The sequence below is a fragment of the Acartia tonsa genome, chromosome 8 (genome assembly GCF_053477335.1).
Source record: "Acartia tonsa isolate MP-2025a chromosome 8, ASM5347733v1, whole genome shotgun sequence".
In the NCBI taxonomy this organism is placed as follows: domain Eukaryota; kingdom Metazoa; phylum Arthropoda; class Copepoda; order Calanoida; family Acartiidae; genus Acartia; species Acartia tonsa.
The window spans coordinates 28,264,687-28,284,734 of NC_137267.1; the positions used below are offsets into that span (position 1 = coordinate 28,264,687).

Genomic DNA, 20,048 nt, shown 5'->3' on the forward strand with positions numbered 1-20,048 from the left:
GGAAATTGTCTAAATGTTTCTCTATTCTTCTTTAGAATATCTTAATTTTTAAACATTGATAATATATATATTATGAAATAAATTTTTGGATTCTGGTATAAAAGTAAAGAGATGTCATCTTGTCAGTCCAAAAAACACGCAAACTGCTTGATTACCCGTTCTAATTATCATCAGGCATATTTAATTCCAGCTTAGGTCAGATAGATTAAATACCTCCCCCCTCCCCGTTCAGATCACCTTCTTCAATGTAATATATCTATTACAGTATTAAATTTCCTATCTATATAGTTTCAAGTCTAAGAGAAAAGCTGGTACAACTTTCCTTTGTCTTGAAAGAATAGAAATGAGCAGTTTTATTACATTTTAACCAATTTAGAGTTATAAATTAGCTAATTTTTGTTGATTACATCTATTTTAAAACCACTATCTCTAATTGAAGCCGAGATGATATGTAGGGGATAGGGGAGATTTTCATTTTTGTCTACTGATTTAGTAATTGTCCTGTGAATTGTCCGATGTATAAAGTTTGACTTTGAATTATACTCTTCTAAAAGTAAAATCGATATTCATAATTACTCAAACTGTTTTACAGACGGATAGACAGAGTTACTTATAGTTAAGAATTAGTTAACAGATATATTGTATATATAAATTTATATTATCAACATAGTTTAACAAAAATTACACAATCCTTTGAGAATAGTAATTTTTCCGTCTAGAAAATCTACAGTTACAATACAAGTAATGTAATGATTAATAGTTTGAGTTCATAGAAAAAAAACAGAGACAAAACTACTTTTAATGAATAAAATTTATGAAAGCCGTACCGAATTATAGAATATTTAATTTATGAAATGAGCGCTCTTGATCAGAAAATCTTCTTAATAGATTCCAGAAGCAAAGGGAACTATCCACGAACAAGAGCAAGTGATTCTAAGCACCTTCCAGTATTGATCCATAGAATTTTTTTAGTGAAAATACTAAGTTTATGTTTAATACTTGGTTTATTGACTAAAAAGTTAGGTTTCACCATTGTTTTATATGAAATAAATGTAAAGCATTTTTTGATGCAATATCAACAAACGCTTTGTTGAGTTCAAAGGACAAAATAAAATAACACGGCAGAAAAGCATCAAATGCTGTAAATTGCAAAAGTACATTAATTAAACTGTTTACAATATTACAAGTTACCAACCCTTTTTATAAATATACATTTTTAATCAAAATAATACACTTTTGCATTTAGCTTTTAAACAACAGTATGAACTCATCAAAACATTGCACCAAATAATGCTTAACATTTCAAAGTGTTTTTCATATAAAACCATGGTGAAACCTAACTTTTTAGTTGATAAACCAAATATTAAACATAAACCTAGTATATTCACTAAAAAAATACTATGGATCAATGCTGAAAGGAGCCTAGAATCCCTTGCTCTCGTTCGTGGATAGTCCCTTTTCATAGCAAACGAAATAGGATAAATAGCATTTTTAAGAAACCACACTGTGAGGTATACAGAAAAATTTAAGATCCAATTTGCAGTGTAACGCATAGAAAGCTAATTAAATGAAGCTTATTTTATTTTTTTAAAAATAGATATAAGTTATGTTTTCTCGAACTATCAGTGTGTTCAATGTTTTGACAAAACTTCTAATTTTCATATAAGGACTCTACTTAGCTTTTACTTGATTTCATATTAATTAGAAATTTTTTCCCAGTATACAAATATTTTGGCATGATATAACGAAAGCTTGAGTGATAACACAATCCTAAAGTCAAGTTATTAGCTTTAATTGTTATGAATAATAAATGGCCTTATGTGTGCAGTTTTTCTGTTCTGTTTAAAATCAAATATTTTTTATCTGTCTTTGAAAAAAGGGTTTTTGGCCAATAAAACCAAAAAAAATCAGACTTTTCCTACTATATTGTTTGAGAGCCAAAAGTTGCATGTTGCCGGAGTAAAGTAAATGAGCCACCCATTTATTTTAGTGTTTCCATTTACTCAGTCAGAACTATTTTACCAGCCAATATCAACAGATTTTTTTTTATTTTTCACCAATTTCCTTTTTTCTGTTTGACCGAACAATCCTTTTAAACCAATTTTATTTTTGTATGGTTTTCAGCGCTATTTTGTATGGATTGCTTATTGAATATATATTTCAACTTTCATATTTTTAAGGCGTTGGTCTCTGATGATAGACCCACAAGGACAAGCATCAAAATGGATTAAAAATATGGAGAAAAAGAATAGTTTGTCCATTGTGAAGGTAATTTTATAATTTATTGTGGATAAATTTGAGAAATCTAAATCATAAAAGGAAAATTAAAGTAGTGGTCTTGACTGCTAAATAAAACAACATTTTTGGGCATTTTGTACCGTTTTCTTATCAGACTATGATTATCTTTGTATTTCTTTTTTAGTATTCTGATGTTGGGTATCTAAGATCCGTGCAGACTGCTGTTGAACAAGGACTGCCTTGTCTGTTGGAAAATGTTGGAGAAAACCTGGATCCAGGTAAATTTTAGATAACAGTACATCATATTAAATTAAAATAGAGGATGCATGGTATCAAATTGCGTTTCATTCAAAGACGCAAATATTTAAAATTCAAAAATAAATTCCACTTTTAATTAATAGATCAAATTTATAATCCAACACTTTTTTGTCTTCGCCAACTTCAAAGTTCTACTTTGTAACATAATCATATTTTCAAAATGTCTCAATCTTTGATATTTTCTTGTGGTTTTTTAAAAGATAACTTAGATGTAATATTAGAAATGAAAAATTATGTATCTATATAAACTTTAAAGATAAAAAAAACTTACATGATAACATATGTCAAAGTACATAATTTAATTACCACGGATAGAAAATTTAAGTACTGAGTCTTTTCTAGAGAAAATAGACTTTAAATTTCCTTAAAAGTTTCCTTTTAGGTTAGCTAAAATATAGAACTACAAGAATTTATAATTAGCATTAAGCGTCAGTACAAGGAAACACGTGTAAAATTTGTCTTTTTCATACTTAGCCCCTATCAATTATTTTAGTTGCCGAATCCTGATAACTTTAACTCATTATTTTCTAAACATTTCTTTTTATATATATCTTGACTACCGCAACCCCTTTTTTACAACCCATAACCAAATGTGTGGTAAATATGATTTAATTTCTATGACTAAATAATTTACTCAATCCTAGATTACTCTTAAAATACAAGAAAATGATAGAAAGATTAAGATCTTTTTGCACTTTCCTTTTCACATTTATTCAATTCAAATATAAGAAGTTCTGTAGAGAGTTCATTAAATAATATAAACTGTATTGTTATACCTTATTTTTGGCTTGTCATTCATTTACCCCCAATAATGACGATAGGTAAGTTGGGGGGGGGGGGGAGGGGAGGGGGATTCTATAATAGGTTATTCCCCCATAATATACCATTTCAGTTAAAGATTATGCGAATTTTAATTCAACTCCTTTTATAAGTAAATAGCCACTCTAAAACTGTTCTGTCTATTGTTGAAATCCTCTAAGAAAATGTGAAACTAAAAAGAATAAAAGATAGCTGAGACACTTTTTGCCAGTCAACCTTTTTACTTTTCCTTTCCTTCCCATCCTTTTACTTTGAAAACTTATTTTTTTGGGCGAGGCTACTCTATAATATAGCTTGTCTTTCCTTCTCTTAATGTGTTTCTGCTTTTAGGCTTTACTTCTTATGGATTTTGTCAGTCTTGTCTTTATTGTATTTCTTTAAATATGAAAATGATAGATTTTTTTAGTAAAGTATTTATTGTAAAAGCTGTTCCTTGCGTTTTATTCCCAATTTTTTTTCTTCCTACATATTGCTTTTTAATTGAATTACTTATTCATACCTATTGCCTTAATAGAAAAGTTAAAAATGTGGATAATATCAGGGAAAGAAGTAAAAATTCTGAAAAATTAAAAAGACAGATGCGCAAATTTTAAAACACCCTTGATAATAATATGACAGTTAAATATACCTTCCTTCAGAGTAATACCATAAAAGGTTTCATGTTATATTTTTTGTTCTCTGAAAATTGACTTTTAGACTATCTATTTCTTCTTACTAGAAATACAATATAAATGTTATCTTTATAGGTTTGATATTACTAGTAATAAAATCGGACAAAATTCCCCATTTTTGGAAGTTGAGCGTACATACATCCCTCTCTCATGTGCCTTAATTACATTTGAAAACCCCCATTTAAGCAGAGCAAATAAATAAACCAAAAATAATAAAAAAATGTAATAGTTTGGAACACCAAATATTGGTGTACTTTTCATGCAAGTCAGAAGTGACGTACGGACAGAGGTACGGACATGTCATTTACTAAGTATATTTGCGATAACTTTTATTTAATGAAATCTTCCAATTTTTAACCTGTACAAAACGGCCTGCTTAATTGCTTCAAGATCCATGTCAGATCTATATAGGAAATAAATGTCTATATACGAGCTCAAGTTTTCCAAGGATTATTCGTTGAAAACTCATAGTGCTCCAATAATCCATAATAAACTCTCATTGCCCAGAACGATAAGACCCATTATTTTACTTTATTAAAAACAAATTCATTTTTTTCATTTCATGTTGCTATTTACATTATAATGAAGTATTTAATTTCTAATCATAAAAAAGAAAATTTAAATTTATGATATAATAAATTTAAGAAAACTCTGTTTTAAAAGAATTCGATTGTGGCGACACTTTGTGTGTTCAAATATTGAACTAAAATTGTAATCATATAATAAACCCTTTGGTGATGGTAATGTAAAGAAAAAAATATAATTTAAAAGATCTTTTTAAGATCATTTAAATTATTAAATATTTACTTCCGTTTAAATAGTAATGCCGGGTGAGGAAAATAGATTTATTGAGAAATAGATATGCATATAGAAAACTAGCCAATAGGGAGATAGTTATATCGAGCCAACTCTAGTATTTATATATTAGAGAGGTTGAAATTATGGGTACATTTTATCATTAAGGGATTTTTCATAAAATTGAATTGACGTCGTAGCCAAAGGTTTCATATTGATCAATGTTTTACTGTTGATTAGATGACCATATGATCATACAAAACTGTCGAATATTCCACTAAAAGTATAAACTCTATCATTATGACCACAGAGTAAATAAACCCATCATATAAATTAAATTGAATATTCTCTGCTTCTATGAAAGATTGAGGTATTTTTGTGCAGATTCCCCTGTTTATAGGACATATTCAATCATTATATAACGTTGCGAGTCAAACTGTTCTTTATCTGTGCTTTTTAGTGCCTTATATTTTTTGCCTTTTTGAAACATTTTTCTAATTAATATTTAGCGCTTTTATAGACATAATTTTAAAATTTTCATCAGGGGCGTCCAAGTTTTTTTTTTTTGGGGGGGGGGTTAAAACAAATTTTATGGGGGGGGGGTAATTCGGTTTTTTTTTTGGGGGGGGGGTAAAATGGCGCGCCGCAAATTTTTTTAACCCCCCACAAATGTTTTACCCTGGGGGTAAAATTTGCTTGGGGGGGGGGGGGGGGGGGTAACTACCCCCCTGAAATCTGTTGGCAGGAGTAAATTTTGTTTACCCCCCCGCCCAAATTTACCCCCGGAGTAAAATTCTTGAGGAGGGGGTTATTTAAATTTTATTTAATATTTAGTATTAAAAATGCGCGCACAAATTTTATTTGTTAAAGATTTTTTTTTTTTTTTGGGGGGGGGATAAATAACCCCTCCTAAATGGTTGTGGGTGCCTACGGCACTCCCAGAGTAGGGGTAAATTTTAAATGGGGGGGGGGGGGGGGTAATCCCCACTTTACCCCCCCCCCCCATTAGACGTCTATGTTCACTAGTTTCATTCAGAGTTGCGGAAAGTATGAATTAATAATTTTAAAGCGTACTTTTTAAAAATTGAAAAACTCTTAAAAACATGTAGTCATGTTTCGAAATACATGTGAGTAGAATCTGTTCTTTTCGTGCAGAAATATGAAATTAATTGCTGGGGGCAATGTGGGGGTAGTATACATATTTTAAGTTTTCTCATGAATTTTGAAAAAATAAGTTTTCTTACAAAACACCTAAAAAAATTTATACACAAAGTTTAAATATGGAAATTACACAATTTAATTATATATGCATAAAAACGTTTTAATTATCTTAGCTGTATTAAAATTGAATTGACAAGTATTTTTAATGCTAATGTGAAATTTTGGCATTAAATGCTTGTTTTTTTTTAATTTCCTTTTTTTGGCATTCCCGTGATACGAGTTTTGGAAATAATTATTAATGAATTATTTGTGCATACTTTCCGCGAGTCTGGTTTCAATAATTGATTTTTTTGTTTTTTTAGTAATTTTACAATGTTGTAGAAACGTTCGGTATGACCAATTTTATTGATTTGTACGGATGGGGTAAAGATAATTTTCTTGGCCTTTACTTTACTAATTTGATTCTATGGCTTTTCAATCTTGTATTTACTATCTTAGTTGTATTTTATCCGATGTAGATAATTTTATAAAGATCATTTTAGATTTTTATAACGAGTATTTTAATAGTATATCAAAATTATTAATATACCTAATTTCTGAAGAGTGGCTTCGCTACGAGCTTCTGAGAGATCGCTCAAAGAGTTTATAGGAAGTACCCCCCCCCCCCCCCGTATCTTTATTTAATTTTAATTGTTAAAAGAATACAATTTGTTTGGTGAGGTTACACATCTATATTTTTTTTTTTTTTTTTTTTTTTTTTTAATTAAAACTTGAGGTGTAGGGACTTAAAATTTTTTTTTGACAAATCTTACCGAGTTATTAATCTTAATACGAACAAACAAACTCCCTTTTACTTTGTATAGATTAATAAAATGTATGTGAGAGATAGAAATAACCACTGGCCTATTTTGCGTATTTATATCTTAAAGTAGCGTGTTATTTTTATTATCTCCGTAAATGATTTTTATATAAGCAAGGCCTCTAGAAGCTTAGCCGAGGCCACTAGAAGGCATAGAAAGAAAATAACTAACCAGTACAAAATTATTTACCATACCACTGATTTACTTGTTTCAGGTTTGACATCAATCTTACTGAAACAGACGTTTATAAGTGGAGGAACTGAGTGTATTCAAATTGGAGACAGTATTGTAGAATATAATAAAAATTTCAGGTAATTTCCACTGGATACAAACCGTATATGGTCCGTGAAGAAAAATAATATCTAATAAAAAAGAAACAAGGATGACAAAATCCATAAATAGCGAAGTTAAAAAATTATGAATGGATATCGGGAGAAAATATTCGCAACCTTTAAAATCACTTAAAATCTAGGAATGATATAGCACCGGAATAAATAGACAAGTCTTAATGAAACTTAATGGAATTATATAGAATATGAGTATATTCAATCCCTGATAACTTCAGCCGCCAATCCTGCATTGGAGTCGAGAAAATCACGTAAACCTAAAAATCTAGGAATCGATCTAACACCCCAATTAATAGATAAATCTTAATAAAACTTATGAAAATATGTAGTATGTATAATTAATCAATCTCTGAATGGAATTATGTAGAATATGAACATATTAGATCCCTGATAACTTCATCCTTTTGTCTTGAAAATAAGTTGAGAAAATCCCGAATACTTGAAAACCTAGAAATCGATCTAGCACCCCCAAATAATAGACAGATGGACAAAACAATGTATAGATTAGATGGGCATATGTTATATGAATCTTTACTAAAAATTTCAGCTGTCTATCTTGATTAGGAGCCGGGAAATCACGTTTCCCCCAATGTGTCTCTTACGGACAGACAGACGAACATACGGACATTTCAAATTATGGAGTAGCTTCGCTACTAAAAGTAAATAAGCCTAAAACTTATTTCTAAATCAATGGACAAATAAAATGTTCACTGTTCATTGAATTATTCTTTTGTCCTTGGATAAAAATGTATTACGTCTTAAATTATGAATAAAATGAGGATAATTTAAATATAATTTAAGGTGTAATTTCTCGACGTGTGATATCCCTCCTCCCCACCCCTCACATTTTAAACTTTATAAACCGTTTTATCTAGCCTAAATGGGTCTGATCTAACATTTTTTAAAAGTTTGTTTGTGGTCCACCCTCGGTTAAAGTGAAACTGCCATTTTTAAATTTAAATTTCATTTATATTAGGATTAATTTCTAGTTGTTAAATAACATATTTGATATTATATAAAACATTTATTTTCCTTAGCAAAATTGCTTGTTGGTCTTTGCAGGGAAGGAGATAAATTATGCAAGGACAAAAGTAAAACTCTTCTGTATCTGCAAAAATATTTCCGACCTTACAGTTGTCCATATTAGCTGGCACTTAATTAATCAAACAATTTATTGTTTTCTTAAACATTTTTCCAGATTTGTTTAATGAATGACCCTGAATTTAGGATTATAATCTGGCTTTAATTATGAAACCATAATCAAAGTGTACCGTCTCGATCCTTCATTTGGATTTTAAAAAAAAATTTTGTGATGAGTTTAATCTTGATATTATTTATCAAAATCTCGAGTAAAGCTTTGACTTAGTTGCTGTAATATTCCATAAATATATTATGAGTAAAGTTTTCAGTAATATCTTCTTCATTTAAGAAAAAACAAAAGTTACCTCTTATTTTAACCATAACCTAATAAAATATATTATTTTCAATCAAAGGTAAGAAGTATGACATAATCTATTTATATATCTAGAATCCAGCTGTCTATCTTTAATAACACCTAAAAATAACCACAGAGGCCTGTAAATTCTCTGAATAGAAAATGTTTCGGTACAACGGCATTTGGCTGGCCGTTTACCAGATCTTTACGTACAGACGTACAAAACCTGCTACTTCCCACAAGAATCAAAACCAGCATAGTTACTAATACAATTTATTGTATGAAAACGGTCATGCTGAAATAGAAAATAACAAAATTAATAATCAAATATTAAAATGTTAAATACATGATAAAGTAAATCTTGTAAAAGAGAATAAATCTTTTTCTTATTTGGAACAATCGTCTTTTTTAATAAAATAAATATTCATTATGAGAGGTTGCGTGACTTCGAAATTATATTTTAAAATGTATAAGAAGGCTAGGGTTATTTTTTGCTTAAAATTAATCAAAATTAAATGCGAGTTTGAAATTCATAAACAAAATCATTATAGACTACTATTAAAATATTCTGATACAAAATAAATTAATTACTTGGTCTAATTTCAGTAAAAATGAAAGATTAATTTGCCGTCTTTAAAAAATCACTCCATTCCATTAAAAATGCTTAAAGAAAGAATTCTTACCAAAGTTTTTGTTCCTGTAAAGCCGGGAAGCACTCAAAGGTATTTTTCAGTACGGATAACACCACAATTCTGACTATACATGGTTTTTTATCACACAGATATTCCGCACATTTTGAAAGATAGATTAATGATGGCCACGCTGGCTTTGTTTTGGTTTAAGCGCAAGCGTTGTTTTGATTGCCGCGTCCAATTATGAACTTTCAATTTGAATCTGGGCGCTTTCTAAACTGCCATTAATGATAAGGAAAACAAAAGGATAAAGGTTCGAGTTCACAAACGCATCACACTATTATACTTCCAATACACACCCGCCTGAAAGTGGGGAATCGAACATTACACCATTCAAATTTTCAACTTTGTGTGCAGACAGTGTCCACAAAAGTCACAATTCAAAACCACATAAATTACAAGAGTTTTAAATTTTGGCCTTCTGGCCTCAAATTTTCTAGTAATAATATTCACGAATACTCGTACTAACACAAAATGACACAATTCCACAAAAATGTAGGAATAAAGGAATAGGATATAAAACATTCTTCATTGAAAGCTTACACATTCACTACTCACTCATAACACTTAATCTCTTGGCCTCACAATTTTTCGAAATAAACAAATAGTTATTTGAATTTGTTAGACCATGTAATGCAATACATAATAAGAACTTAAAATAAGTACCCAAACTTTAATTAGGTACCTAATCATTAATAATGATAATAATAATAATCTTAATGTTAGAATAACCTTAATGCTAAACATAATCTGCATTAATTATCAAATAATTCATTCAAATCTTTTTAATAAAAGAAGAATAATTACTAAAAAAAATTCTTTTCAAACAAATCTTTTTTGTTAAAGAAAAGTGAAAATGCATACGTAAAATCTTTCTTCGATCAAATCTTTATGTAAAAGATAGATAAGAAAATAATCCTTAAATCTAGATAAACAGAATAATCAAATAAAGTAAAATTATCCTTAATCTAAACATATCATCAAAATAAAATATCCTTAAATCTAAGAACATATAAAAGAACTGTATTAATTCATCAATAAAACATCAAAATGAAATTAAAATTGCATTTTTGCATATGCGAATCTTAAGTTAAGCTCAAAGTAAAAGAAAAGTCTCAAAAAGTGTTTATTTGGCAATTTCTCTTTGGCTGAATAGATAATAAGCTTTTCCGTGTACTTATTTATACAGTCTTTTAAAATTAAGAGCAATTGGGGCCTCAGTTCAACCTGAACCTCGAAAGCTTGCAGATCAAACCGACGCACTACAATTATAATAATGCCACGTGCGACGAGTCCTGTTTATGGTTATGTTTTGTTTCTTTTTTGTGTAACCGTGAACAGGATTCCTGGCGCGGGGCTCAATTCACGAACATTTCTGAAAAAGATAGAATGAAAAATGTTCCAAAGTTAAAATCTTCAAATAAAGAAGGAGTCAAAGAAACTACAAAAGAATCTTTTTGAAATCATCAAATATTTCTTAAGCTTTAGTTTTGCTGTTATGTAAAGAGTGCAGCCGAGGAAACAGAGCTCGTACGCTTTATATAGCGGTCTTATTAGGCTAAATTCTTCAAAAAACAAATCTAAGTGCATCTGCTATGTTCATAAAATTACTGCTTTTTTGTTTTTAGGTAATCTTCAGAACGAAAATAAAATATAACAATCTTAATATATAGTTAATATTAAATTATTTTGTAATGCATGTAATATAAAAAGATATTTTTAAAAATGTTCAAATGTGTTTCATTTCTTATTCTTATCTATATATCATATTTCATGTTTGTTAAACAAGGAACGACAATAATGCTTCGCATCCAAATTTAAAAAAAATACGTACCTAAGATTTTTTTACGCGAAAAAATCCCAGGTCCCGATCAAATAAATCCGTAAAGAAAACTTATGTATTCAAATAAAAAACTTTAGTTTTATGCGTTGGAAATAAAAATTTGAGCTCATTTATAATTTTAAACGAAATTGTAAGGAAATTTGCGTCAATTATAAATAAAAAAAAATACGCAGTTGTTGAAAGTTAAAAAAATACGCGAAAAGAACGATACTAATAAAAATACTTAATCGTCTTGGGAATCATCTTGGGGTAGGTTTACTTTCAACAATCGTCTTGCAGAAATCTCGTTATCCGTGGCTTCAACATCATCGGACAATTTGAAACGGGCAACAACTGTACGGCCACCGCCACGTACGTCTTGAACTCTGCCGAGGCGATACTTCTTAACCAAGTTGGTGCACCCGTCAACAAGAACGACATCTCCAACGCTCAGCGGAACTTGATTGCGTCTCCACTTTACCGTGCACAATAGCTCAGGCAGCAGCTGCTGCTTGTAGACTTCATGGAACTGTCTAGTCAGCTCCTCCAGATGGCTTAAACGGCGTGTAATTCTATCTCTGGAACCGGTCTCGAACAAGCAAATCCCGTCGTTAGCTCTGCCACCCAACAAATCAGCAGGAGAAATGATTCTCCATGTGTTAACATCATTCCCTTGTGTAGCATAACTCAAGGGTTTAGAGTTTAAAACTCTAGCAGTTTCAGCCGTCAGCAGCAACAACTCATTGTGATTGACAACAGCTCCACACAACTTCTTATTGAGGACACGCTTGACCATGGCGACCTGGCGCTCAACACTTCCAACATACGAATGAGCGCCAGTCGGTACAAGGTGCCACTCAAAACTCACATCAGACTTCTTCATAACTTCATCAAGTATTCTTTTCGAGCCAAGAAAATTGGTGCCGCGATCTGTAGTTACGACTCTGGGCATATTGTAGAATGCTTGAAGCTTTCTGAGGCCAATAATGACAGCCTCAGTACTGTAATCCAGCAGAACATCAATAAACACTGCTTGTGTAAAACGACAACAAGCAATTAACAACCATACCTTGTACTTGGCTGGATTCTTCCTGGTGCGGACTCCAGGCCTTGTAACTTCCATCGGGCCTGCAAGGTCAAGATGAACATGGAAGAATGGAACTGAAGATTCTAACCTGTCGGGCAGGACGTCTGCCATAGTTGGGGCTGAACGACGTGCATACTCTAGACAACAACTGGAACATGATTTGACAACCTTCATAGCTTCTTGGCGGCCACGTGATATCCAAGCATACCTGCGACTTTGTACCAAAGTTTTTCTATGACCGGCATGGCCAAGTTCATCGTGGGCCTGCTGCAGGAACAGTCTGGCCAAGTTATTGTGACGATCAATCAAAATAAGGCCAGGGGAATCCTTGAACAGCTTCTTCTTTCCCTCAGCTGCTGCCTCCAAGGCTTCGTCCCCACGGGACTTCATCTTGAGGACTCTGAATTTACAAACAGGATAATAGCCATTATTACCAACGATAGGCCAGTACACCTCTGTCTCGTGATAATAAGGTTGAAGACTATCAAATTTACCTTCAGCCTCCATAATCATCTCCTTTTCCTGGTTGTATGATGCCAGGAATAAATCACACACAACATCTAGGTAGGTAATTGAAAAAGTGTGGTTGTGATAAAACTTGGAATCAGCTATCGGCTCTTGTCCAGCTGGAACCGAAACTCCCGTCGGCTCTTGTCCAGCTGGAACCGAATCATTCATTGGCTCTTGCCTGGCCGGAACTCGTTTCTTAACAAGCAACAACTTAAAACAGTTGACAGCTCTGATCACCGCCTGCATAGTTTTACGTGCCTGCCTGTAGGTACGTCGTGCTAAAGTTCTCCAGAAATCAGTATCTACTACCTGGATGGCCATACACTTCAATCGGACCATGCGCTGATTCATCTCAGCCTCTGGGATGGGGTGATTTACTTCACCTGCCGTCTTTACAGGCCACTGGTCCTGCTCCAGGCGTAGCCATTCAGGCCCATCCTGATACCTGGATCCTGGTGAAACATCTCGAATGGTACAGGCACCTCTGGTGGCAAGATCTGCAACGTTCTGATCTGTAGGAAGCCAGCGCCAATCCTCTGGGCTGGTCAGCTGTTGGATCTCACTCACACAATGACTGTTAAATATGTTTAACATCACAGATTCAGACACAATTTGCGATATAGCGCAGGTGCTGTCGCTAAAAAACATCTTGCCTGCTACCGCAAACGGCAGGGCTCGGACAATTGCGTCCGCCAATCTTGCCATTAATAAGCATGACAACAACTCAAGTCTTGGAATAGACTCAATCTTAACAGGAGCCACACGACTCTTGCCACTGCATAAAATCACTTCGAAGCCTCTGGCCGTTGGCCAACGTAGGTAGATGATGGCTGTGTAGGCTGAACTTGAAGCATCAGAAAAACCAATGATGGTTGGGAGCCCCAGTGGCTCATCAGGAACTAAAGAACGTTGAAATGGCACTTCTCCAAGCTTGGCTCTGTCGGCCAAACTGTCAACAAAATCATCTCTCAGCTTGGCAGGAACATGCTCATCCCATGATACGCCACTAATGCAAACCTCCCGAAGTATAAGCTTGGACTTCAGGAGTAGTGGGCACATGAGGCCGAGAGGATCATACAATTGCTGTACAACCCGCCAAATCTCTCTCTTCGTTACACATTCTGGCATGGCTCTCCATAAATCTAACAGATCAAGGTCCTCCAGCAATTTTCGACCCTTTATCTTGGCGCCATGATTCACCCGAGCAGGTAAAGTAAGAACATCTTCTCTGGGGGTTCATTGAATGCCCAGTACCTTAACAGGATCAATATCATCTCCAGAATAAATAACTGATTTAAAGCTGAAATTGCCAGGTTCAATCATTTCCTTCAACTCTTCGACCATTTTGACGGCTTCTGGCTTGCTATTATGGCTGCCAGTATGGTCATCAATGTAGGTACACTGCTCCAGCTTGATAGCTGGAGCATCCTGATGCAGTACAAACTTCGAACCGGTAGGTTGTTGCTCACTTCTTCACAGGTCCTGCTTTGCAACTACCTCTGCTCCCTTTACGTATTCAGATCCATAAACATCATGAACATCTTGGCGGCTGCGCCCTCCAAAAATCTGTGCTGTAAGTCTCAGGGCTGTGACGGCGAAATCGCCTGCCAATTTCTCCCCGAAGTTAACTTTTTTGGTCAAGTAAACTTCGGGGTTGGCATGTTCATCCTCTGCAAACCACACTCTCTTCAGCTGCGAATCTTCATATGTGGCCGCCAAAGAATTGTAAAATTTACAGACATCACAAACACAGGCACACTTGTAACTTCTGAACCGAATGAGATTGTGAAACAAAGTGTAGGTAGGTTGTGGGCCGTCCATCATAATATGATTTAAACTTGTCCCATTGCAGGTCAAGCTAGAATTTGCGCAGATTCTCAAGGGGGTAGAAATGCTGTCCTTGAAGGCCGTCACTAATGAATTAAAATAAACTGGACCTTCATATGCTAAGTCTTGTGGTGTGGCTTTGACGTATACACCACGGGACACCACCTATTTGAACACCTTACAGAATACGTCATATTCACCGTTTTTTATCATACGCCGGCGATCACGAAGCGCAATATTATACGCCTGCCGCGAATTGTTCGGCAGCGTATGTGTTGGCAGCCGGTATGGATAAGCTGCCGTCCACTCATTCTTCACAAGATCCAATGTTAAACCTTCTTTTATCAGATCCTGTTTTCGCTGATCAACGGCTGACTTGCCTGACGCAAGTGCCAGGCAGTGCCTGCAGCCCGTGCAACCACTGCACAGCCGCGGCGGCTGCACGCCTAACGCCTCCGACGATAGGAAGTCCATCGCTGCAACTTCCAACTTAGTAACTTTACAAACAACTGGCTTACTGACAGGCTTTCCATCAGCCGAAACAACAAGGAAACCTGTGCCAAAAATGCTGCGGTATAATCTTGACTCGCCGATGAGTTTATCCGCCGCTGGAAACGTCGTGGGCGTGACATGCCCTAAGAGAATATCAAGTGGTCCATTGACCAATGAAAAATCCTGTGGCCTCATATCAAACAGAGCAGCTGCGGCGGCTGGGTCCATGCTGCGCAGCCCGTCTGTGTGTCCAATTGTGTGAACAACAGCTGCCTCCATAACATGCTTGTTCTTGTTACGGTCAACCAGGCAGAGTTTAACTGTTGGGCATGACTGAACTTGAAATAGTAGCTACACGTCCAGTAGAGGGCAACTGCAAATTCTTGGCAATAGACTGTGTAACCATGGTGAGGTTGGCACCTGTGTCCCACATCCCGGACACAGGCACCTTCCTCTTGTAGACATCCAGCGCGTCCAGCTTCTGGAGCATCAACATATAATTATTCTCACCCAAAAATGGCGCTTCATAAACAGCTGAAACCTGGGCGACGGACTCATGGAGGAGGGAGTTATGTTTCTGTCCACAATTGTTGATCCTGCAGCCTCCAAGCTTCTCAGCACGCGGACACTCTGAGGCGCGGTGCCCCTTGTTAAGACACAAGAGGCACCCGCCGATTTTCATCACAAACTCTTTCCGTTCTGGAACAGACATGGTTGTAAACTTCGAACATTTAAACAAAAAATGATCTCCACTGCAGCCGTCTGACGGACAGGACTGCTTCTTCTTGAACTTGCTAGGTGTACCAGGTTTACCTACGGCGGCCGCAGCTGCGGCAGGATTACCTTTCTTCTTGGACGACGTGTCCAAGCCGTGGCTGCTGCGCATCAATAATGCGCCACGCTGCTGCTCTAGTATATCCAGCAGCTTAGGCACATCGGGAACGTCCATGCTCCCGAGTGCAAGGTCGAGTTTATCCTGAAACTCTTTTGGCAGTTTCTTAGATAACATCTCCAACAACAAAACTGTGAGCCATTGGCTTGTAGAAACTGCGTCCTTACCATCAGCCTTGGTCATCTGCTCGAGCTGGTTGATGGCACCTGAGAACTCGGCAAGAGCGCTGACAATCTGGCCGCTCTCGGACAATTTACCTTTCTTGTCCCAGTTGTTGAAAATACACAACATCTGTCTGGTTCTAGATTTGAACAGTTGGTCCAAATACGTCCATTGCGCTGCATGCGTGGCAATCTGTTGCAACTGCAGCCTCAACGGTTTATCCTTCATAACTCGTTCACAACTTAACACCATCTGCAGGTAGCTGGGCTCATATCCAGTAGTAAGCTTCTGGAAATTCTCCTTAAATTGCGCATAAGAAGATTCTTGCCCATCAAAGCTGGGAAGGAGTTTCTCGTCTAGGCGTGGCATGTACCCATGAGGCGAGAACATCGGACTGGCAGCAAACAATTGAGCGCCAAATGACGGCAGCATAGGATCTACCGAGGCACCCGAGACTGGCGTAACAGGCTCTTGCTTAGCCTTTGCCAGCGTCTCCATCAGTTTAGTCATATCACTGATAATTTTAGTTGGTAGAGGTATGTAATCACCTTTAATAACTTTCACTATCTTCATACAACGTTGTTGCAAACTGTTTTTGTGAGCTGCGAGATCATCACCAAGAACTAAGACCTCATTGTTTATCGCTCTTAGCTCATCTATGGCATTTAATGTAAGTTTTAACTCGCTATAGTTCTTTCGTGCCATGATAACGTCACTATAAAAATCTTTTAGGTTATTATCATCTTGGATTAACACATCCAGCTGTTGAAGACCGCTCATGGTACGTTCAAGATTTAAGTTCGCATCATGAACAAGGATGCATTCCTTGGTGAGATTAACATTGATGTCTGCGGTATCCGAAACTACCTGCATCACTCTGTCTAACTCTTCGGTTATCACTTCAACTACCTAGGCAATCTGTCTGACAATAATTCATACCTAGTCTTTTTAGGTGCCATTTTCACTTTTGTTAACACTGATTACAACTATAGTCACGTGTAGAATTTTATTCACATTCAACACATACGGTAACTGTCACTGGCTTTGACTGGCTGACTGGACTTCTTACCGTTTTCATTGTTTCGGTACAACGGCATTTGGCTGGCCGTTTACCAGATCTTTACGTACAGACGTACGAAACCTGCTACTTCCCACAAGAATCAAAACCAGCATAGTTACTAATACAATTTATTGTATGAAAACGGTCATGCTGAAATAGAAAATAACAAAATTAATAATCAAATATTAAAATGTTAAATACATGATAAAGTAAATCTTGTAAAAGAGAATAAATCTTTTTCTTATTTGGAACAATCGTCTTTTTTAATAAAATAAATATTCATTATGAGAGGTTGCGTGACTTCGAAATTATATTTTAAAATGTATAAGAAGGCTAGGGTTATTTTTTGCTTAAAATTAATCAAAATTAAATGCGAGTTTGAAATTCATAAACAAAATCATTATAGACTACTATTAAAATATTCTGATACAAAATAAATTAATTACTTGGTCTAATTTCAGTAAAAATGAAAGATTAATTTGCCGTCTTTAAAAAATCACTCCATTCCATTAAAAATGCTTAAAGAAAGAATTCTTACCGAAGTTTTTGTTCCTGTAAAGCCGGGAAGCACTCAAAGGTATTTTTCAGTACGGATAACACCACAATTCTGACTATACATGGTTTTTTATCACACAGATATTCCGCACATTTTGAAAGATAGATTAAAGATGGCCACGCTGGCTTTGTTTTGGTTTAAGCGCAAGCGTTGTTTTGATTGCCGCGTCCAATTATGAACTTTCAATTTGAATCTGGGCGCTTTCTAAACTGCCATTAATGATAAGGAAAACAAAAGGATAAAGGTTCGAGTTCACAAACGCATCACACTATTATACTTCCAATACAGAAAAAAAATACCAAATTCTATGAAGCCTAAAAGGGGTCTAAATAATAAAGATTTATATTCCACAGTTTTAGTTAAGATAGATAAGGAAAGTGTATGAATGTGTATGTAAAGTTTCTCTTCTGCATGCATAGGGAGGGAACATAATCCTTTTAGAAAGTGGTAGAATTTAATTTATTGGAACATTTCATGAAAATATATGAAATTAAGATAAAAGTATGAAATCCCTCCATAAGTAATGCGACCACAGAATCTGTTTCAATTTTATAAATTACCTACAGGTCCATCCCTATAACTTGAAATTAGCGCAATCACTTATATGGTAAGACATATAATATTTTTTATTGACTCTTCAAGGTTTCTTATTGAAAGCCTTTTTAATACTATTTCTAACCACGGAAAACAAGACGTCCCTTTTAAAATTGCATTTTAAAAATTATTTGGTTATTGGAATACACATTTCTGTCCCTGAATATGCATTTTTCTTACATATAAAGTTTGTTACAGTTATAGTACTGTTAAACTTTCTGTTATACTTTTGCTTCTATTTTTAATTAAACTTCCTCTTTCCTGTTCTAATTCTTACAGTACAATATTTCCATTCAACAAGATATCTTGAAATACATATTTAAGTCACTGTTTAAAGATTATAACTCTTAATAGTTTTATTCTTTTAAATACATAAATTATAAGTTAATCACTATTTAGGTTGTTTATAACAACAGAGCACAGAAATCCCAGGTTCCCGCCAGAAATTGCTGTCAAAGTAACCTTGATCAATTTTATGATCACTCCAGAAGGTCTTCAGGTAATTATCTTTCTTCTGTTTTAAGATGCATCATTCAAAAATATGAATTAAGCATAAAAAATATTAATAGCTATATTAGGATAAAAATGCCATTGGCCTGTACTGTATTAAAATTTCTAAGAGAAAAAAAAGCAAGAACTTTATTATTTTGTTACTTACAGACACTTTATTTGGTATTATTTGCTAACTAAGAGCCAAAGAAACAAAACTATTTTTCTGATGACACCCTAGTGAATATGGGTATCAAAATAAAAAAAGGAAAGGATTTATTATACAGCCTCTAATTATTTATCACAATGTATTTTATTAAAAGCGAAGCTTTTCTATAATAAGGGTCGGTCCGTCTGTCCGTACGTCTGTAACGGATAGCTTTTTTCGTTAATTTAGGCATGTTAGAATTGTCATATCGATTTTAAACTTTGCATGGTGATTCCTGTAGTAGTTAGGTACGATTTAAAAAGCGTAGCAACTCTATAATCGTTACTAGAATGTCCGTAAGTTTATTTGACATGTTGATTTTCAACTTTTTTAACAACAAAATTTGTATCAGATAAAATTATCCGATTAATCTGATTTTTTAAATTCTGATTTTTAAGACAACAAAGTTCAATATCATAAGCGAAGCATCTCTATAATCAAGTCCTAAAAATGTAAGTATGTCCATAAACATTATCCTGTACCTAGCAGTTTTTCAACAAATTTACTTATAATTTTGCTTCGACTCTTATACATTTATATTCTGATTATTCAGTTTCGACACTATACAAGTGTTAATGTCCGTTTGTCCTACCGTTCAGTGCTTCGCTTTTATAGATGTTGTCATCCTTGTTTTATTACATTTATGTCCATATTATCTTATTGGTGTAAATGTAAGATTTTTGGTACTTAATTTTATTTGTACTATATTTATTTAGGATCAACTGCTAGGTATCTTAGCAGCCGAGGAAAAGCCACAGCTGGAAGAAAAGAAAAATAAACTTATTATAGAAGGAGCAAATAATAAGAAACAACTGAAAGAAATTGAGGATAAAATTTTGGCAGTTCTCTCTAATTCACAGGAACTCATAAGATAAAAATAGATATAATTGTAAAGTAAACGTCTGGACAGAACTTTAAAAATCTCATAATTTTGTACTGGGCAGCATATACGGAGTTTGGTTGGAGGGCAAAATCAACCAGAATTGAAAAAAACATACCTTTCCCAACTTTAA

At 34.4% G+C, this 20,048-nt stretch overlaps 1 protein-coding gene across 1 annotated transcript in view; it reads left to right on the forward strand.

Annotated features, from left to right (window-relative positions):
- LOC145326551 (dynein axonemal heavy chain 3-like) overlaps window positions 1-20,048 on the forward strand; it is a 126,906-nt gene that overhangs the window by 86,997 nt on the left and 19,861 nt on the right. The window contains exons 94-98 of the mRNA XM_080169922.1: window positions 2,181-2,268; window positions 2,423-2,516; window positions 7,077-7,173; window positions 18,738-18,837; window positions 19,752-19,893. Coding sequence (XP_080026048.1) covers window positions 2,181-2,268; window positions 2,423-2,516; window positions 7,077-7,173; window positions 18,738-18,837; window positions 19,752-19,893 — 521 coding nt within the window. The remainder of the gene's footprint in view (window positions 1-2,180; window positions 2,269-2,422; window positions 2,517-7,076; window positions 7,174-18,737; window positions 18,838-19,751; window positions 19,894-20,048) is intronic.